The 23,321-nt window shown below is 39.6% G+C and overlaps 1 protein-coding gene across 1 annotated transcript in view; it reads right to left on the reverse strand.

Annotated features, from left to right (window-relative positions):
- The window catches only part of REEP5 (receptor accessory protein 5), a 39,736-nt gene that overhangs the window by 9,172 nt on the left and 7,243 nt on the right, over positions 1-23,321 (reverse strand). Inside the window, exon 3 of the mRNA XM_077757201.1 lies at positions 10,632-10,770. Coding sequence (XP_077613327.1) covers positions 10,632-10,770 — 139 coding nt within the window. The remainder of the gene's footprint in view (positions 1-10,631; positions 10,771-23,321) is intronic.

The following is a 23,321-nucleotide window of genomic DNA, read 5'->3' on the forward strand; positions in this document are numbered from 1 at the left end:
AAAATACAAAGCAAAACACAGGTTCTCAACAGATTACTCTCTCTGGATTATCTGAACTATATAACTCTGGAAAAGTAACATTCACGAACTAGAATTTGTTAGGCACAGGAGAGCAGGGGGCTAGCTATCAAAAGACAGGCTATGAGACTGGACCAAAAAAAAAAAAAAATACAGTAAAGCTATATGCTTCTTATAAGAAACACACCTAAGACAAAACCAACTAGGAACACTGAAAATAAAGGAGTTGAAAGAGGGGCGCCTGGGTAGATCAGTTGGTTAAGCGTCCAGACTCTTGATTTCAGTTCAGGTCATGATCTCACAGTTTGTGGGATCGAGCACTAGTTGGGATCCATACTGACAGCACAGAGCTTGTTTGGGATTATCTTTCTCTGACCCTCCCCAGCTCCCGCTCCCTCGCTTCTCTCTCTCTCAAAATAAATAACTTTAAAAAAAATAGATTGAAAAAGGTGTATCAGACACCAACTCTCAGAACAGCTTGTATAGTAATATTAACCATACATAAATATTATTTAAGGCAAAATAAGTAAACCATGATAAAGAAGGAAAACAATCTACCAAGTAGATTCATGTAAACCTACATATCTTTGACAATGTAAACTATATAGTTTTGTACATATGTATGTAATTATATAAAAAGTCAGAATTTTATAAATGGAGAAATTCCACACTCCTAGTAGATTTTTAACACTCCCACCAGAAATTGATATATCAAACAAACTAGAAACTAGTAAGAATACAGAACACGGAATACAAAATTTAAAATCTTGATCTAAAGATATCCATCTCTCTCCACCTAACAAATTGATTTTAAGGGAGTCAGGGGCACCTGGGTGGCTCAGTCGATTGTGTGTCCGACTTTGGCTTAGGTCATGATCTTGCAGTTCATGAATTCGTGCCCCACATTGGGCTCTGTGCTGACAGCTGGGAGCCTGGAGCCTGCTTCGGATTCTGTATCTCCCTCTCTCTCTGCTCCTCCCCCCTTCAAACTCTGTCTCTCTCTCTCAAAAATAAATAAGCATTGAAAAAAAAACTGTATGGCCAATTAATTTTTGAAAAAGCAGGAAAGAGTATCCAGTGGAAAAAAGACAGCCTCTTTAACAGATGGTGCTAGGAGAACTGGACAGCAACATGCACAAGAATAAAACTAGACCACTTTCTTACAACTCAAAATGGATGAAGGACCTGAATGGGAGACAGGAAACCATCAAAACCCTAGAGGAGAAAGCAAGAAACAACCTCCTTGACCTCAGCCGCAGCAATTTCTTACTCAACACATCTCCAGAGGCAAGGGAATTGAGCAAAAATGAACTATTGGGATAAAAACCTTCTGTACGGCAAAGGAAACAATCAACAAAACTAATAGGCAACTGACAGAATGGGAAAAGATAGTTGCAAATGACATATGGTATAAAGGGCTAGTATCCAAAATCTATAAGGAATTCACCAAACTCCACACCTGAAAAAGAAATAATCCAGTGAAGAAATGGGCAGAAGACAGGAACAGACACTTCTCCAAAGAAGACATCCAGATGGCCAACAGACATGAAACGATGCTCAGCATCCCTCATCATCAGGGAAATACAAACCCAAACCACACTGAGATACCACCTCATGCCAGTCAGAGTGGCTAAAATGAACAAATCAGGAGACTCTAGATGCTGGCAAGGATGTGGAGAAACGGGCACCCTCCTACACTGTTTGTGGGAATGTAAACTGGTGCAGCCGCTCTGGAAAACTGGAGGTTCCTCAAAAAATTAATAATAGAACTGACTCAGCAATAGCACTGCTAGGAATTTACCCAAGGGATACAGGAGTGCTGATGCAGAGGGGCACATGTACCCCAATGTTCACAGCAGCACTCTCAACAATAGCCAAAACATGGAAAGAGCCTAAGTGTCCATCAACAGACGAATGGATCAAGAAGATGTGGTTTATCTATACAATGGAATACTACATGGCAATGAGAAAGAATGAAATCTGGCCTTTTGTAGCAAAGTGGATGGAACTCGAGGGTGTTATGCTGAGTGAAATAAGTCAGGCAGAGAAAGACAGATACCATGTTTTCACTCATATGTGGAACTCTCAGGAGAAACTTAACAGAGGACCATAGGGGAGGGGAAGGGGAAAAAATAGTTAAGGAGAGAGAGGGAGACAAACCATAAGAGTCTCTTAAATACTGAGAACAAACTGAGGGTTAATGGGGGTGGGGGAGAAGGGAAAATAAGTGATGGGCATGGAGGAGGGCACTTGTTGGGGTGAGCACTGGGTATTATATGGAAACCAACTTGACAATAAAAAGAAAAAGAGTTATATATTATAGCAGATAGAGGTTAAAAGAATGGTCTCAAGAGATACTGGGCTCTAATCCTGGTTCTGCAACTTACCAGCGAAGCAAACCTTGTATATGTTACTTAATTGCCTAAGTCTGTATAGACTCTAAAAAGATATTAACTGAAATTTTTAAAAAATCTACCTCACATAGATTTTGTGAGAAAGTAAGAAACATCTGGAACATCTAGGAGAGCTGGGACTTTGTCTCTGTTCCAACAATATTGTCTTCCACCAACAGCCACGAAACAGTAATAGGCTAACTGATTATCTTTAAATGGGGTAATTACAATCAAATCTCAGAACCCATATATACCCTTTTTAAACAATTATTTTGTAACTCTTTTAGTACCTGAAATAAAATAATGATATACCTACACATATAATTACCAAAAAAGGAAAATTAAGAAGTTCTCTAACTGCTATAATATACAGGAAAAATAAAATGGAAGTAATTTATCACAAACAATATATATTTTCAGGGCACCTGGGTGGCTCAGTCAGTTAAGCATCTGACTTTGGCTCAGGTCATCATGATCTCAGTTCATGGGTTTGAGCCCCACTTCGGACTCTGTGCTGACAGCTCAGAGCCTGGAGCCTGCTTCAGATTGTCTCCCTCTCTCTCTGCCCCTCCCCTGCTCATGCTCTGTCTTTCTCTCTCTCAAAAAATAAGCATTAAATATATATATATATTTTCTCAACATGTAAATCTTCAAGCCAAACTATACTAGACAATACCATAAAATACTCCTAAGTAGAATCAGTGACTATTAACAGCTACAAACAAAATTTTCTCCAAATATTTCCAAAAGGTTGATAATTTCTCAACTGGAGGGACTACAAAGGCTGCTTCCCATATCTGAACACTTAACCAAAGGCAATTCCCTGTCGTAATCCCCAAGTTATGATTTTAAGCCAACCCTCCCTCAACCCTCCTACCCCTGACTCCACAGCTCATTTCCTGAGCATAACAGCAGGAAGATGGAATGCTCAGAGAGAAGCAATGGGGGGAAAGCATGGCAACAGGAAGGGGAAGAGCAAAAACATTCAGACCCACCACTTCCTAGTCTCACCACACACGTCTGTGCAACCAACCCAAACTCCACCAAACCCTCAGACACACATGATGGCCATCATAAGACCTTGGACTACAGGTCCAAGCCCTTCAGTGAAGCCAATTCCTTGAAATACTCTCAGCACCTCAGTATTTGTAGGCAGTTCCATTTTTCCTGCTAGCTTTCCCAGAGACTCTGCTCTAGCACCTGCTGGGCTTGGCTGGCTATCCCAGTGAATTATAAGAAGATACTGCCAGAGAAACCTTGATTTTCTTAACTAAATTTCATAATTTGCAATTTGTATTAACCCAAAATGCAGAAATGAGTAATTGCAGTTTTCCCTCACTTTACCTTCCATTTCCTCTGCGTAGAGCCAGGCAGACCCTGTAGACTATCTCTCTAGTTAACATCTCCTTGTGGAAGACTTCTGCTTTATAATATCCAAACATCAAACAATGTTTTCCACTGGTTGCTTATATAGGTAATGCAAATACATACATACCCAAAACACAATACAACAATTTAAACAAAATGATGTGCGAGAAAAAGGAAAAATGACATTCTTGACAGTAAATTAGAATTCCATGTGGACATTCTAAACCGTATGCAGAGGTCCCACATCGAGCTTCCACACTGAGTAGAGCCTACTTGGGATTCTCTCCCTCCCTTGCTCTCTGCCCCTCCGCTGCTCTTACACATGTGCACTCTCTCAAAATAAATAAGTAAATTAGAAAAAAAAAAGCAGTATGCGGAGTATCAAAGAGGTACCATGTACTACTGCATATTAAGTGATAATTTTTTACCAACTATGTTAACTGGAAAACATGAAGTGTTGGTGTTAGCATCTAACACCCTAACACATTTGTTACTTATAAGAGGTATTTTGCTGTGTTTTGCTAATATTTAGGAAACTGGTATAGAGTTTTAGATTTATAGATCTTAATTTTTACCATTTAAAACTGTAGAAAAAGTCTCCTGGCTGGTATTTCTATGTAGAGTATCTAATTTTCAGGAATGGATTACTATTGATGCAGACCTAGATAACCATCATTATAAGCATAGGCAGCAAGGTGAAATGGAAAGAACTCACTGGATTAGGAAACAGAGTTGGTATCTATTTTATTTAATAACTTTAGGGAAAGTCATAAACAACCTCTCTGAGAGTCCATTTTCTCTTCTGTAGGATTTTAGGAAAGTCACAAATTAAGGTACTTGAAGAAAGTATACAGGATGGTAGTAGTATTACCAAGTCCTGTGGTTCCTACTGTTGTTGAAAGTCTCTGCAACACATAAATCGTATCTGCCCAAGTCGACCTCAAGCCCTCAGCAATCCAGAAAAGCTGATTCATTCATCTTTTCTAGATGAATTAAGGCAAGACTGCCAGGCAGAATTAGAGCCAGGTGTCTACATTTTTGTACCTCTCCAATGTGATTAGGCTTGACTCTGCTCTGCTACTTTCTTCCCAGGACCCTGTAGCTATCATCTTGGGACAGTGAAGTAATTACTGCTCCCTACTTACATCATTAGCATTTTGCAGGTTTCAAATGAAATAGCTTTCTTGTATTAAAAAAAAAAAAGTTAATTACTGTTCAACTCTCAGGGCAATATTCAGCCACCAGCTTTTACAACTCCCTTTCCTTAATCTACATAACTATTCTACAGCCCAGGAATACCCTGAACTACACAGATCCTCACAGTGCCCACTGACAGTACAACCACAAGTAAACACAAGCCTACTCTTACCTGCAGTTTAGAGTCTGTGCTATTTTGACTGACTTCCTGGCACCATGAGTTCTCACACGATAAATCCTTAAATTACAGATTACAGCAGGCCAGATAATTCTGTCTGTGGTTCTAACGCTGTCACCATTCAATTTTCTTCTAGAAGAGGTATTTCCAAGGTAGGGATATGCTTTATATGGAGTTTATGGGACCAACCTGGTCAGAACTGAGTTAATGTCACAAAAGACAAAACACCTAGATTTCAACACTGACCTGCTCATAGGCTACAAATCACCTGATCAGAAACAAAATCAGTAGCAAGTTTTGCAATGCAGCTACAAGGACAGTGATGGGCTAAAGCTAAAACAGACTGCCCTGCATGGACAAATCAAAGCTCAAAAAAGAACACGTGAAGGAGAAGACTTCCCTGTGGTCTTTGCCTCTTAGGAAATTAAGAAATGTTCTGCTGTCCAACACAGGTAAGGTAGTACAGGTGACAGTCTGGGTCAGGACTAAGAGTCACTGGAGTTTATTCAACCTTGTTTAAAAAACCAATCTAGAAAATGATCTAAATGAGTGTAAAGAGAAGGTACCAAGCTATTCATTGTGGCATTCATTAAAATACGATAAAGCAAGATAGATGTCCTAAATGTCTATCATTTGGGGAATTGCTATCGTAACGGATCAGTCTGTCAAAGAATATTAAATAACATGAGAAAATACTCCTAGTATGATGTTAATTGAAACAAGCAAGATACAGAATCATGTATAAAATGTGATACAACCATACATACATGGTTAAAACAATAATATATACATGGTTCTCTGTGTCTTTATGTACTTAGACCAGTATACTTGCACATTAAAAAAAATAGGAAGACTAACATGTGAACAGTGGATTACAAATGCTGTTTTCCTCCCTGTGTAAAACATGTCCCAACACACACACACACACACACACACACACACACACACACACACATAAACAGCACAACAGCAGGGACTTTGTTTTATTCACCAAAGTATCCTTCTGACCTAGAACAGATTCTGGCACACACAAGTCCTAAATAAGTATCTTCTGAATAAAAAAATGAAAATACAATACTTTTATAATCAGAGGGAGAAAAAAGGCTCTTATATTTATTTCTAAAACCTCCTGCTTAAAGACAGACCTCAGAGTAGGCACAGTCTACTTCTTCTAGCTTGACAGATTACATACTATCTTTTCAACTAATCTTTGATGCCTAATCATTGGTTCCTCTTATTTTCCTCCAGTCATAGGCTGCTTTAGAAAAATGGGGAGAGATGCCAACAATATTAATTCTGCAAAAGATAAGTTTTTTGCAAAAGATAAATATTAAACATGTCCTTACTTGGGTCTCTTTGTCATACTCCAAACAATCACCATGTGATCATAACAATGGCATACGGTCTATGCTAGTCCTTAACATGAGGTATTCTCCTACCCACTCTGCAATTCAGAGGCTGCTTCTGAGTGTGTTCTCTGAAGCCACTCAGAAAATGCACTACAGCAGGAAGAAAGTATTTTGATTGACAGCATGATCCATTTTTAATCATGTCAAGTGGATTATCTATTTGGAACACGCAGTAAATTCTCAGGGATGCCCTGAGACGACTAATGGATGCACATTCCTTTTACTATTAGGGGAGAAAATTTTGCTGCAAAGCACTTTTTGTAACGTACTTCAAAACCAAATATAAATGATTTAGTGATTATCTCTTATTTCGGATCCTCTCTTTATCTCGTGTGACCTCCTTTAGCAGAAGAGCTCAGGAGCGGGCTACAGTCAGGCTCACTCATGTTCTGGAAGACTGAGGTCACCTCCTGGTAGGAGTGGCTCTGCAGTCCGGACCCTGTTCCTGAAGCAAGCAGGTGGGCCCAAGGCAAAAGCCAGGTCTCTTTCCTTTAGAGACTGCACTGTGAGGCCACTACTATCAGATGGGTCTTATGAAGGACTTCAAAACTATTTGTAGTTGAAAGTGTGTGACATCCAGGTAAGATTATGAAAATATTCCTGTAAATGATAAACATCTTTAAATAACAAAAACACAGAAAATCCAGCAACCTTTGAAATCTTAAATGCTACCACAGAGTTTTTAAAAAAAATTTGCTTGAAAGAAAAATTCTTCAGCCATCCTACAAGGCATTCTGTAGTAATGTTATTCAAAATTAAGAAATTATAATGAGCATGTTTTCATTTTTAACTATGTAGCCCTTTGTTTTTGTTCTACCATAAGTGGTGTCCCACTGTATATAATGTTTAGCAATTTTTAAAAAAAATTTTTAACGTTTTTATTTATTATTGAGAGACAGAGCATGAGCAGGGGAGGGTCAGAGAGAGAGGGAGACACAGAATCTGAAGCAGGCACCAGGCTGGGAGCTGTCAGCACAGAGCCCGACACGGGGCTCAAACTCACAAACTGTGAGATCGTGACCCAAGCCAAAGTTTGACACTTAACCGATTGAGCCACCCAGGCACCCCAGCAATTTTTTATAATTAATGAATTATGTAAACATTTCCATAGATGTGAATCATTTCATTCCATTTAACTATATGGGTGTACAGGTTTTTTTCCAAGTCTTTTTTTTTTTTAACAGAAGTATAGCTGACATACAATATTATATTAGTTCCAGGTGTACAACACAGTGATCTGACAGTTAATATACACTATGCAATGTTCACCACAAGTAGAGTTATGTCTGTCACCGGTCAGAGTTATTACAATACTATTGACTATATTTCCTCTGTTGTATTTTTTTAGAACTGGAAATTTGTACCTGCCAATCCCCTTCACCCTCCTCCCTCGGCAATACCAGTTTATTCTTTGTGTTTATGAGTCTGCTTCTAGTTTTTGTTTGTTCATTTTTTTAATTGCACATATAAGTGAAGTCACATATAGTATCCTTCTCTGACTTACTACTCTTAGCACAGTTACATCTATGGGCCCTCTAGGTCCATCCATGTTGTTGTGAATGGCAAGATCTCATTATTTTTTATGGCTGAGTAATATTCCATTGTGTGCATGTACACCCCACCTCTTTATTAGTTCATTTATTGACAACACTTAGATTGTTTCCATATCTTGGCTAGTATAAATAATGCTGCAAAAAACAAAGATGTGTATGTATATACACATACATATATATACCTTTTTCGATTAGTGTTTTCATTTTTCTTTGGGTAAATACCCAGTAATGGAATTACTGGATCATATGGTATAGAATTTTAATTTTTTGAGGAACTTCCATACTGTTTTCCATAGTGGCTGCCCCGATTTACATTCTCAATAACAGTACATGAGGGTTGCCTTTTCTCCATATCCTTGCCAACACCTGTTATTTCTTGTCTTTTTGACACTAGCCATTCTGACTTGTGTGAGGTGATATCTTACTGTGGTTTTGATTTGCATTTCCCTGATGATTAGGAAAGATACGTGTTTTCATGTATCTGTTGGTCATCTGTATGTCTTCTTTGGAAAAATATCTATTCTGGTCTCCTGCCCATTTTTAAAATATTTATTTTTAAGAGAGAGCAGGGGAGGGCAGAGGGCATAGAGAGAGAGAGAGAGAGAGAGAGAGAGAGATAGAGAGAGAGGATCCAAAGTGGGCCGCACACTGGCAGCAACAAGCCCAATGGGGGATGGACTCACAAACCATAACATCATGACCTGAGCTGAAATCAGACACTCAATCGACAGAGCCACCTAGGCGCCCCTAAAACAGAAGTTCTGGCATAGAAGTCCTGTTCTTGTGAGGCTCTGAGGAAATTGAGTGGAACTAAGTGCCAGGGCAGCTCCTTCCATCCCCTCCTGGTCTGCCCCCTTGAGCTGTGCGTTACAGCTAAGCATTGCCTCCTAATGCTGCTGGGAGAGCAAAGGGTGTGCCCTCGGCCTGTGGGGCTATTTAGTGGGAGAAGGGCTATGAACCACAGTTCGTCTGCTGTCTGGGACTCCCTACCCTAGGACACATCCACCCCTACCCACAGCTTCCTGGGACCAGCATGGCCTGGCATGTGGTCTTCCTCCATCCCAGTGCCTAACAGAACAGCTGATACTCTTAGAGGAAAATGAGCTTACAGGCCAAAATAACAGGAGATCTGAAAAGTACAACCATTTCAAAAGAAAGACAACACAATCAACTACCAAATTCTATCAACAATAGAAATATGAGAACTAACTAACCAAGACTTTTAAGCTGGATTGCCAACTATGTTAGAAGAAACAGAGCAGTAAGAAACAAGAACAAGAAAATATAGGAAAGAGCCAAGGAAAAATATTAGATATGAAAAAGAGTTGAAATAAAGAACACAATGTGTAGCATGTATAACAGAATGGAATAAACTTGAAATCTGGAAGGGAAGATTAAAAAATATATATATATATTACATATATGTAAAAAATATATATATATTCATACACATATGAATAAATATATAGATTGTAAAAACAGCTAAGGCCAGAGATAAAGCAAAAATGTATCCATAATTGCCCAGAATTAAAAAGCAAGACAACATCAACATGTTGGTAGGTGGGATGAGGGAGACCAAAGAATGAGAGCTTCCTGCATCTAATTTTCTTTACCTAAATTTCTTTAGACAAAAAATTTTTAAAGTAAGCAGAAATGTAGAAACAGTAAGACAAATTGAACTAACAGGACCCTCGAAATAGGTCTGAATATGTAAATAAGAAAACGATTAGTTCCAGGGAAAATAAAAAAACAACAATATATGGTGGTAACCAAGGCTACATCTCTGCCAAACACAAGGTGTGGCAAAGTTATCAAAATGACTTCCTCACAGAGCCCACTTCACATCTTCATTCTCCAAACCTATATAAGTTTTTTTTTCTTCAAGAAATAAGGACTCCTGGGGTGCCTGGGTAGCTCAATCAGTTAAGTGTTGGACTCTTGATCTTGGCTTAGGTCATGATCTCACAGTTGGTGAGAAAGAGCCCCGAGTCAAGCTCTCTGCTGACAGCACAGAGTCTGCTTGGGATTCTCTCTCTCCCCCCACCTCTGCCCCTCTGTGGCTCACGTGCTCTCTCTCTCACTCTCTCTGTAAATAAACTTTAAAAAAAGAAAAAGAAAAAAGAAAGAATGACTCCTGAACACCACTACAAAAAATCAATCGCCTGCCAAAATGTGCAGTGCTTCTGCATCAAACCTAGGGAACACTGCTTGAAGGGAGGATCTTGTAAACTAACAGCAATGCTTGTGCTGGGTCACAGTATTTCCATCTTTTATTACCAAACACATCTTGAATACACAATTGCTTTGACTGTTTCCAAGATAGTATACAAAATAAGTGGGGTGTGTCAAATTCTGTCTTCCTATTTATAATCTGAGGCAGAGCCACAGGTTTTCAACACTGAAGCATTTGTTCCTATTCCTTGTAGATAGGTCCTGAGGTGGAATTTATTTTAGTGGTAGGGCACAAAGCAAACACATAGATGGAAACAGAGCAGTTCAGGAAAAGCCAACGTACCTTCAGCATGTAGTAGAAGGGGACCCATGACAGGAAGAGGTCAGAGAAGAATTCAGCAATGCTGAACACACCATACACCACCCAGTAGGTCAGCCACTGGGTATCATCTTCTTTGTTGGGACTCTCTATGGCTTTAATTCTGAAAGGCAATACAAAAGCAAGGACATCATGTAGTGTGATCTCAGTGAAACTCTTTCAAACAGTGGACTTTGACAGCCTGTCCTCCTAAACCAGGCAGGAAACTCAGGCAAATGTATGAACCTTGTCACAGAGATAAGAATACAACAAGAATACAAAGTAAGAAGCAATGTGGAAATAACAAGGCATTGTAAACTACCTGTTACCAGTCTTCTGGTGACCAGAGAAACCAGCATTCTAAGATTTCCACCCTGCCTGCCTGTGCCTTAACCAGCCACCAGGAGATAGCACCAATGACTGGGAACTCCCAAGTGCAGGCCTGCCTCCAGAGAAATATCAAGGATTCTAAAAAAAAAAAAAAAAAAAAAAAAAAAAAAAGAATTCTCTCATGGTGGGAGCCTGACTGGTCCCAGTCGTTCAGTGGAGTATGAGACTCTTGATCTCAAGGTTGTAAGTCTGAGCCCCATGTTGGGTGTAGAGATTACTTAAAAATAAAATCATTAAAAAAAAAAAAAAGAATTCTCTCATGGTAGGAGCCTGACTGGTCCCNAACATTTATTTATTTTTGGGAGACAGAGAGAGACAGAGCATGAACAGAGAAGAGGCAGAAAGAAAGGGGGGCCCGGAATCTAAAGCAGGCTCCAGGCTCTGAGCAGTCAGCACAGAGGCTGACACAGGGCTCGAACTCACAAACCACAAGATTATGACCCAAGCTGAAGTCGGACGCCTAACCGACTGAGCCACCCAGGCGCCCCTCATGGTAACTTAGTTTTTATGTGCTTTTAATAACTGAGCTATATTATAAGGAGGTAGAAACTTCCATAAAGGAACTTCTGGAACATAGTTCAGGTACTGCCCAGAGCCTATAACATAGTTCATAACAAAGAGATGTAAACAAATATCATGGTGTCCATTTGGTTCTGACTATCATTATGTGACCTTCCAACTGTGGCCTTTCCTTCCTTCATCAGTTAATAACATGACTTTCTCAGTACCAAATACTGCTTAAACAAATTTCATTCTGCAAATGAATGGAAATAAATTTAAAATAATCTTTTACTTCCGGGGCACCTGGATGCATGGAGCCTGCTTAAGATTCTCTCCCTCTCTCTCTCTCTCTCTCTCTCTCCCCCCCCCAAGATAAATAAATAAACATTTAATTAATTAATCTTTTGAATCACAGAAATTTCTTTCATGCCTGGGAATCTCTTCATTCTAAAGCTGAATTCCATAATTTTGTAATCCTATCCTAACACATGTCTGGACACTTACCAGAACTGAGCTGGACTAACACAGGAAGCTAGAAGAACTATGAATGTTGTTGGCCTATGAGATGGGCTAAGTACTGAAAATACTTGGTAAGATGGGTTTCCCAAAGGGACCGTTAGGGCTGCTGAATCATGCTGAGTCATCCACTAAGAAAGCCTCTGAAGTGATGAGAAGCAGCTGTGGGCCTGCGGTCTGCTCGTCTGCTCGTGTGCCTGGGTGTTGTAAGAAAACAACCAAAGATGGGAAAGTCCTACCTGATGGAGATGAGCGCTAATGACATGAGGAAGAAGTGTAAAGTCAATACCTCTCTGCAAGTCAAGACTACACAAAAGTTTTTCAACTTACACAAAAGAATCATAAAATGAATTTATGAGGACGGATTATAAAATAATGGCTTGTAACTTGTGGACTATATGTGTTTCAGCTTTCCTCAGATAGAAGTTGGCAAATCTAACAGAAGGCCAGAGGAAGAGCATGGGCCAAGCACATTAACCAAAGAACTAACAACGGTATCCCCTTTACACATAAGGCCATTGTCCTATCCATGCCTATTTAAATGGATCTTTTAAGTTATTAATTTGATAAAGATTTGTTTCTTAGATGTCACTCTTGGGCAGAGGAGATATGGAGTTATATTTCACTTACGATCTTTGGGAGCCAAAGCAATTCATGACTAAGTAAACAAATAGTAAACAAACATATCCACGCATAAATATAAACTGAAGTAAACATTTCATGGAAACATTTTGGCATTTTCAATTCTATATTATGTCATTGTTTTTAAGAGGTTAGTCAAGATCCACAGATTTGGGGCACCTGGGTGGCTCAGTCCCTTAAGCGTCTGACTTCGGCTCAGGTCATGATATCGCGGTCTGTGGGTTCGAGCCCCGCATCAGACTCTGTGCTGACAGCTCAGAGCCTGGAACCTGTTTCCAATTCTGTGTCTCCCTCTATCTCTGCCCTCCCCAGCTCGTGCTCTGTCTCTCTCTCTCTCAAAAATAAATAAACGTTAAAAAAAATTTTTTAAAAAGATCCACGGATTCAAAATCAGAAAAACCACCTCAAACAGTTCAAGTTCTGTGGTTCAAGGAATAAAAAAAAAAAAGTTCATAACTTATGAACACTGAAAGCAGGAAGAGCTCAAAACAACACACAAGTTGATCACAACTTTGTAGAAAACCAAGGCACATGAAAGAGGTCAGGACAAAACCAGAGTCTTATTAAGTTGAAGAGATTTTTAATAGAATTTCTCAGATAACTGAGGCATTTAATTATTGCTTTAATTTAAAATACCATTGGGGCACTTGGGTGGCTCAGTTGGTTAAGTGTCTGATTATAGATTTCATCTCAGGCCATGATCTCAGGGTCATGGTGGGAGAGAGCCCCTCATCGGGCTCTGGGCTAACAGCATGGAGCCTGCTTGGCTTCTCTCTCACTCTCCCTCTCTGTGCCCCCTTCCTGCTCGCATGTGTGTTCCTTCTCTCTCCCCAAATAAATCAAATAATAAACTAGTCACAACGAGAAAGAACATAAGTGACAGTGCATAGGTGTGGAACCCAAGAATCAAAAAAGCGAAGTGCCCCAATTTAGTTATGGGGGGAGAAGAGAAAGCTTTAAAACTGGCATTTCCTAAGTGCTATTTACTTACATACTTCCTTGTCCAAGTGAGTGGACATAGGTGATTATTCAACAATACACTCCACAGCCTTGTACTTATACTGAATCATATTTTAACTCAGTATATCAGAATGAGGATGTAGCAACTTATCAGGCAACACGAGACTTCAAAAATCTTAAGCAGATCTCTATGCCCTTCCATTGTAGCCAAAATGGCACAGCTAAAGAATGGAAAGAGATAGGAACCTAATAATTTTCCCCCAGCATCATATATTGGCAAGAATATCTTTTCCCCACTTCATGTTCTTGCCTCCTTTGTTGCAGATTAATCATATAAGCATTATTGACCACATAAGCTAGATGAGCTAATTACTGGGCTCTCTAGTCTGTTCCATTCATCTTTGTGTCTATTTTCTGTGCCAGTATCACTGTTTTACTATGGTTTCGTAATCTATCTTGAAGCCTGGGATTGTGATACCTGCAGCTTTCTTTCTTCTTGAGGTTGCTTTTGCTATTCAGGGTCTTTACTGATTTCCTACACATGTTGGGATTATTTGTTCTAGTTCTATGAAAAGTGCAATTGGTATTGATAAGGATTACATGGAATCTATAGATTGCCTTGTGTAGTATGGACATTTTAACAATATTAATGCTTTCATTCCATGACTGTGGTATATCTTTCCATCTGTGTCCTCTTCAGTTTCTTTCATCAATGCCTCATAGTGTTCAGAGTATAGGTCTTTCACATCCTTGGTTAAATTTTACCTAATAGTTATTTAATTTTATAATAGTCCTGTGATATAAGTATTGTTATCTTCAGGAAAGACGGGGGCTTAAGGAAGAAAAACAACATAGGGCTCCTAGCTACAAGTAGCAGAGATTGGGAGTGCCTGGCTATCTCAGTCAGTAGAGTGTGTGACTCTTGATCTCAGGGTCATGAGTTCCAGCCCCATGCTGGGTGTAGAGCTTACTTAAAAAAAATTTTTTTGAACAAGTAGCAGAGATTGGATTTACACCCAAGAAGAACTTCAACAAAGCCCGTGCCAATTTCACTATCCCAAGCTGTCTCCCTACTTAGAACAACTCACCAGAGGGCTGCATAACACTTAGCAAAATGCCTGGTACCAAGTAGGCATTTTATAAATATTTCCTGCATTAATATAAATACAAAAAAGAGTTCATAGTCTCTTTTGGAAAGCACCATAATGATCTAGTCTTGTGCCGAAGAAACCCAAGACCCAAAAAGGGTAAACTGGTCACAGAAGACAAATAAGAGGAAACATCGGTCTCAAGGTCCAGATCCTTAGAGAACCCTTCCACCCTCCAACCTGCTTACTTGAGTGGGGACAGGCAGAGGTGGGGAGGGCAGGGAGGGTATCAGAAGTGAACAGGACATATTCTCAGTTGGTGCCCTAGTCCACTATTTCTCACACTTAAACAATGATCCACATCCACCTACAGAACTAATGAAACATACATGCCTGGGTTCTTTTCAGACCTAGTGATTCAGACTCTGGCATGTAGAGCTTTAAGCTTTAGAAAGTTGTGCAGGTGATCCTAAGGCCGAGCCAAGTTTCAGAACTACCGGCTCAAAGTTCCTGTCTCAGCACCACCTATGTGTATCTTTTCCAGGAAAGAAAATCCAAGTGACAGATTTGTAGCCAAAGGGGAGGTTACCACTTTCCAGCAATGAATGAGAGGCCAAGAGAGAAGAGTTAGACAGGGAAGGCAAACTGAGTAATATCTCTGCTACAATTAGGATGAGTCACTCTATGATAATGTAGGACTCTCAACCAGTCTAGAAGTCCTCAATTAGTTTGGCTAGAACATCAACCTCTCCAGGGCTTTCCAATCCTATCTAACCCCTAAAGGAGCTCTGGAACTATCCCCAAAACAGCTGGCAACAATTCCAACTACTCTCCCCACAGGCCTGGGTCATTGTCTATTTATTTCTGGATGTTCCCTTGCCCTCAAGGGGGCTATGTTAGCTGCACCACAGACACCAAACCTGGGTTTAGAACTACTCCTGGGGGGACACATTCACAGAAGACAGACACCACGGTCTTAGACTGCTCTCTGCAGACTCACTGCCGTATTCTCACCACTGATCCAAAGCCTGGCCACTTGGGCTTGGTTCTATGGCTTCTTTGTTCTCTTTCTCCTCAGCCACCTACCAAGTTCCAAGGGCAGGGCGCCGCCTACCTCGAGCAGGGGGTGAAAAGAAATGAGGCCTGGGCGAGCAGCAGAAACAGGGCTCGGGGGCAGAAGACGGCTGTCGATACTACAGATGGGAGTGGTTAGCAGTTCTAAAAATTCCCAGAGCAGAATTGGAAATTGTAAAATGTTGAGTTGGAAGCTTAGAGACAAACTGTTCATATTCTGTATTTTATAGACCAACATATACAGTTCAAAGACGAAAGACTGATATTAAAATGAATTTCAAATGAAAATAAAATAGTATAGAAGTATGTGCCCAAACATTTTTTTAAGGGCAGCAAAGAGCTGTGTAAATACATTTTGGTGTATCCACACAATGAAATATTCTGAAGCCTTTAAAAAGGATATTAATAGAGAAAGACGTCCAGGCTATAGTATGGAATGTAAAAAGGAGATAACTAACTTTGTTTTGAAAAAAGAGAGAGGCAGATATCTATTTGTATGTGTTTACAGACCAGGAGTGGTATCCAGAAATATCTATTTCAAATTGAATAAAGTTAATCCTGGGCATTGGGACTGTAGAATTTCACCTTCTTCAGGTCCTTGTAATGAACCTGTACAATTTTTTTTTATAACAAGAGGAAGGAAAAAGATTTCTATGTGGGGGGAAAAAAATAAGCACCAGGCTTTCTGTAACTACTTCCTCCTCTGAGACTAGCTGTCTCTTTAGGGCTTTGTTAAACACTGAAGTGAACATCAGGCATATTCATTTAATTTCTCTCTTGAGGAAACAGCTCATGGTTTTCTTACAAGCTTCTCTAACAATAATCAGACACATTCTGTTGTGTTTTAGAGCATTAAAAGGCTTTCTATACACACGCATAAACACAGAAAGACACAAAGAGAGTTCTATAGTTCAACACATGGAATGGACTCATTCTAATTTTCTGTTTTAAGAAAGAAAACTATCAAAAAGGTATTAATTACAGGGTACCTGAGTGGCTCAGTCGGTTAAGCATCCAACTCTTGATTTTGGCTNTCTCTCAAAATAAATCAACATTTTAAAAAAGTATTAATTACACTGGATGATGGAGAGAGAGAACGCCGAATCCTAACCACTAGACCACCAGGGAGCGACTACACTGGATGATGGAATATCCCAGCTTTTCCCTCCACTCCTTCCCAATGCTCATCTGGCTTTGCATCACTTCACCACCCTTGGCATACACCTTGTATCCTAGTTCTAGCACTTACTAGGCACATGACCTTGAGCAAGTTATTCTGGGCCTTAGTTTCCTCATTTGTCAAGAAGGAAGGATAAACCTGATCATGTTGTTATGAGGATTAAATTATTACATGCAAAGCACTTAGAATCAGTGACTTGACCCAAGTAAGCTCTCATTAAATATAACCTTAGTAGGTATTACTTATAATGTCATAATAATTTATTATTATTATTGGGAGACAAGAGACTAAAAAAAGCTTAGTCCTTCTGACTAAGTATAGCTCATAGAGGGTTAACAGCATTGTTAATAAGGCTAAAGGGAGATTAGAGAATTACGCATGGATTTTAATTATACCTCACTCTCCAAATCCCAGTGCTATAGGGAGTAAAGCGCTGAAATCCCCAAATCCCATTTGCACGTCAATGGGAACAAACTTGGACACTGATGAAAACATTTTTCAGGCTCATGGTGTGAAGGTACATGGGCCAAAATTCTTTACATTGGTAGTGGATTGGTATTGATATGCACAGAACCCATGGACACTGGTGAAAACATTTTTCAGGCTCATGGTGTGAAGGTACACGGGCCAAAATTCTTTACATTGGTAGTGGATTGGTATTGATGTGCACAGAACCCACTGGCTAGACCACTGGACTCCTGTGACTGGTACCAGCTGCCTCCACCCTTCGTGTCCCATCTCTTTGTTTATACCTTTATTGCTATTTTCTAAAAGCAAGGGCAGGAACAAAGAAGAGCCAAAGGATAGCATTAAACATGTGTAAAGAGGGTGTCTGGGTGGCTCAGTCAAACATCTGACTTTGGCTCAGGTCATGATCTCACGGTTCATGAGTTTGAGTCCCACATCGGGTGAGCACAAGCCCCACGGTGGGTGAGCCCTCCTTCTCTCTTTCTGTCTCTCTGCCCTTCTTGGGATTCTCTCTTTCGGCCCCTTGTTCATTTTCACCCTCTCTCTCTCTCTCTCTCTCAAAAAAGAGAGAGAGAGAGAGAAACATGTGTAAAGAAAACAAAGATTGCACAGAGGTAATAATCTTGGGCTACCAGTTTTCTCTCCCTCCAAAACTAAGTCATTATTCAGAGAACCTAAGATATCCCCTGACCCATATGGTAATCCACCACAGAAAATCAGTGACAGATTCATTCCAATGCAAGTATATACTGAGCACCAACGATGCAACTGACATTATAATTAAAGTCCTGGGGCTAAAAGAGTGATTCTCAAGGACCAAAAGTTAACAGTCAAAAAAACTGTTCCCCTCCTAATTAAGGAGCACATGTGTGATTGGGAAAGGGTCATATGAAGGAGGGTTACAGAGGCAGAGCTATGGGAAACTGGATATTTTAACAGAAACAAAACAAAGTAAAAAATGGGATTTAAGATTTGAAAATTGTTAAAATGACACCCCGTGCTTAGGAACTGTACCATCACTGAAGAAAACCATTAGCCATACTGCATATTTACAAACCTGGAAAAACAAACTCTTATTGTACTTTTTTTGCTCTTGGAATAATAATGTCTTAAGGAACCAAAAAACTAAGTGGAAAAAATTAATGAAAGGAAATAATGATTTTTCCTTAATCGTTTAAAAGCTCAATGACCTAGAGTTCATCACAACAATGATTAGTTAGTTTCCCTCTTTGTAGGTTAATAAAAGTAACCACCCTTAATATTAATTGCTTATTGAATGCTAGATCCTGTGCTAAGTGTTTGACATACACTATCCACCCCTTTTACTCATAAGAAAATTGAGTTTTATGTAACTTAAGCTATTTGCCCAAGGGTTAATACAGCTACTAATTATCAGGTCCATATACATATGCTTCTGATCACTCACACCAAAGAAGTTCAGGTATCTACCACCTGTGCTGTACATGGTTCATAAATAACTTGGCCACTACAATTCAGATTAGTCAAATGACATAAAATTAAGTAATACATTTCTTCAAAGCACTGGCTTTACTACTAAAACCAACTGCATCCATGCATGGAATTTAATTTTAATGAGTCAATTATATTACCAGTCTGATAGTGAATCAAAAAAAAAAAAAAGCAGTTAGTAAAACAATCCATAACAATAAACAGCCTTGAGATATGTTTCTGGTAAAGAACAAAGAAATCTGCCTCTACTCCACTTGGTTTGTTTTATCTCTAATGTGGTAAATTTTATTTAATAGCAAATATTCCAGAGGTCAAGGTAGATTATTTGAAGCCTGACTATGAAGAATACAGACCATAAGGTTTATAATCCTTTTTGATACAGCAAACATGTATTGTGACCACCCACAGCACCCACTATGCATGAGACTACTTCTGCTGTGTTTATTTATCAGAGAGCATGATATAGGCATCCCTGAGAGCTCAAAATGGTTTTCCTATTTTTTATTACCTTGGTGGAGGAGAATGCCACTGCGAATCTTATTTGACACATACAGTATATCAAATTAGAAGGAAAAAAATTATGAATTTTAAGACATAAACGTCAGTTTGTTTCCACGCTAATAAAGAAGAGTTTTCTTCTTCATGGAAGAAAAGAAGGTAAGAAGCCAATGGGCACACAAAGTTACTTGTTTTCCACTGCAGAGTAGTTGTGCTTTCAAAGCAAGAGAGAGGATCCTGTACAGAGCAAGAGAAGCTAATGGAAGAAAACAGAACATACGAAAAATATCCATTTGCTTATTTGCCATTTATATCAAGCCAGCCCTCCTCCCCTATTCCAAAGAAGAAGAAAGACAGAAAGAAAGAAAGAAAGAAAGAAAGAAAGAAAGAAAGAAAGAAAGAAAGAAAGAAAGAAAGAAAGAAAGAAAAGAGATAGGAGCTAGCTAGCTCAGTATGCATCCTAAAATTTGTAGAAAATAACTTCTAAGGTGACTATACAAGAACAGCGAAAACATAGCAAACTTCTCCACTCTTTAATATGGTGTTTGTTCTCCTATATAAAATGACCGACTTAATGAAGTACATAAATAAGCTAAATTCACAGACAAATACGTTTTAGATGAGCCTATAAAACACCTCCAAGGGAGGGGTGCCTGGGTGGCTCAGTTGGTTAAGCGGCCAACTTCAGCTCAGGTCATGATCTCCCAGTTCGTGGGTTCGAGCCCAGCGTCAGGCTCTGTGCTGACAGCTAGCTCAGAGCCTGGAGCCTGTTTCGGATTCTGTGTCTCCCTCTCTCTCTGACCCTCCCCTGCTCTCGCTGTCTCCCAAAAATAAATAAAACATTAAAAAAAAAAATCTCCAAGGGAGAATGAATAATAAAACAAAAGCAGCCATTCAGTTGCCAAATATTTTGGTGTTTAATGACAATGATCTTATTTATCAACTGTCCACCATTTTGTTTTTTAATGCAAAATGAAATATTCAGTGACAGTCAATATAAAACATGAGGAACACTGAAGTACGCAGGCCAGAGAAGTCAGGCAGCCCTACACCTAGCCCTGGTGTTGCCCAAACAGACCCATGGCCCGAGTCCAGTAATCTGTTTGTGGCCTTAGTTTCCAAATCTGTAAAAGGTCGCTCTTGTGCCAGCCGCTTGATCTCTAGGACCTAAACTAGCTAATATTTTATAACTCAAACTTAATGCAATAAACTATTGATAGTTTAAAAAAATGTATGCCTAAAGCAATAAAACAACAGATGCAAATCCTACTGGAACAGCCTTTGTCAATAAAATGGATGGTTCTATAAATGTAATGTCTATGTCAAGTATAGTATCACAAAGTCTAACTTAGGCTTTACCCTCACAACCTGGACGAGAAATATCTGAACTGACCTTTCCTAGACAAAATCAGGCCACATCAAGAAAGGCAGATAGCAGCCTCGAGTTACCACTGACATGTAAGTGATCCCTTCACTAGACCACCTGGCATAACTCTCAGAAGCTGCAGGATAACTATAGAGGCCATTTGACGGAGAGGGACTGATAAGCTCTGCTCCAAGGAACCAGAAGACTGTGCGAGTGACAAACCAAAGTCAGAAGAGGTTTCTACAGCCCCTACTTATATTTCAATTGCCACGAAAAGCCATTCCACGAATAATTTTTGAAACTGTTTTTCAATTCTAAATTAATTCACTGTTCCTCAAAAGTAAGTAATTGATAATGCTGTCAACAGCCACCAATACCTGAGAATGTCCCATATGTATTTCTAGTTGTTTTAAATGCCATAAGAGGAAATGAAGTTGAAAACAGACTCCTTATTCAGAGTCAGTCTTGAAAAAGAGAAGAACCAAGATGAGATAGATGAAGGCAGAGGACAAATAAACCACATCTCTAGGGCCCTCACAAACAGGAAAAACATTTCATTAAAATTCATAGGGAACATTCTAGAACAGAGTATTAGGAATGGGGTCTCTCCCCACAACTGCTTTAGAGCCCAGAAAGTAGATCATGAATAAATAATTCGAATCATTCATCTTATTTGCTCCTTAAGACTTATTTTTTCTATATGGCACAGGTCAGGCGGCTGGGGGCAACCTAACCTAACTTAAAATTCTGGCTGTAATTGCCTACAAAAATAGTGACATGCTATTATAAGGATATTTTACTAATTTTTCTAGTTTTCACCACAATTCCATCTTAAAATAGTTCAGCAATATGAGCAGCAATACTAAGTGAAAACTCAACCAATAAAAAGCCGATATAATTTAAATGTCTAACACCTCAGGATGCTGAAGGCAAAATTCACAGAACGCCAGTAATGGAGCCAAGTGCACTGTCAGCCAGAACACTGCCTGAGCTTCACACTACCCGGAGGAGTCGAAGTGTGGGCAGGCGCCGCTCTGCGCTTCAGCCCTCCAGCACAGAGCTTACAGCTGTAGAGAGAAAAGCTAGTGTGATAGGAACATAAGCAGCTTAGTGGAAAGTATATCTGCCCCTAAGTTCTCATGATTAGAAAAGAAACAAACCATAATTACAGCTTTTGGGGAAAAAAAATAATAAAGAGCACCCAAGAAAACAAACACACCCCTTACTAATGAGTCTCAGAAATACACATCCTCCAGCACCCTTAAGAGAGGTCTGACTTTGCTTCAGCTGACTTGCTTCTCCGGAACAGAAAGTGGTGCTCAGCTGTCAGTTGAACCAAGACAACTTTCTCAAATGCTCTTTTGGAGAACACCTCTGTTTAGGAGTCGGTCACTGCAAATCTTAAATGAGTTGATTTCAGTCCTCTTTGAAACGTATGCTCCTGCACTGGGTCTGCTGTGAATCATTAGCTAAGAAGATGCAGTAGCTTTTACTCCTGGTTAATTGTATTACAACTCTTGTGGTTACTTTGACAGTGCCTTTTCCAAATTTTCCCCTTCACCATCCCCTTTCTGATCTGACCATATAGGGGTCACCCCCAAACATCTCCTAAAGGTTCCCTGCATCCTGACCCAGAACTAAAGGCAAGGCCCCATTCCCTCAAGAAATCCAATTCAGTATGCCATCCTCAGAGGGAAAGGGGCTTGCCCTGGTAAAACAGAGCAAATCTGCAAACAACTAGTTATGTCAGTGCTGTTGTAAATCAATGCTACATAGCAAGAGAAAGAACTTGTTAGCAATACATTCTAACCCATGTTCCCAAAACACTGCAGATGCCTATGTGTGCAGATATATGATTTCGGGGGGATGGGGGGTGGGCAGTCCCCTATTTGAGAGAGGAAAACTATACTGCATGAAGACAGTGTACAGACAGTGTCAAATTAAGAAAAGAAAAAGTTTCCATCAACAGTTCAATTTTTATCTCTGCATAGGGGAGGGCATGTATCTGAGACACTCGAAGAGCCACGTGGAGAATAATGTAACATAAAACTCAAAACCATGGACTTCAGAACCAGAGTCCTTGGATTAGTTAGTTAGTTAGTTAGTTAGTTAGTTAGTTAGTAAGCAAGCAAGCTCTATGCCCAATCTGGGGCTTAACCTAATGGCCCACAAAATTAAGAGTCTTCTGCTTTACCAACTGAGCCAGACAGGCTCCCTGGGTTTAAATACATTTTACCACCTACTACTTGTGAGACCTTGATCAAGTTACTTCTTTCTCTGTTTCCTTTATCTGTAAAATGGAAACAATCAGTACTTAAATCATAGGGTTGCCATAAGGATTAAATGAGCTACATTTGTAAAGTACTTAAGTAGGGATATAAGTATCTATTAAATGAAGTGCTACACAGGTATTCAGCTGTGCAAAGAGCTAAAAGCAGTAACATTCTGTGTATTGGTGGCACAGTTTAAAATGGGCTGGTGATGGGGCACCTGGATGGCTCAGTTGGTTAAGCTTCTGACTT

This window comes from Crocuta crocuta, unplaced genomic scaffold, assembly GCF_008692635.1.
Source record: "Crocuta crocuta isolate KB4526 unplaced genomic scaffold, BGI_CrCroc_1.0 scaffold131, whole genome shotgun sequence".
Classification (NCBI taxonomy): domain Eukaryota; kingdom Metazoa; phylum Chordata; class Mammalia; order Carnivora; family Hyaenidae; genus Crocuta; species Crocuta crocuta.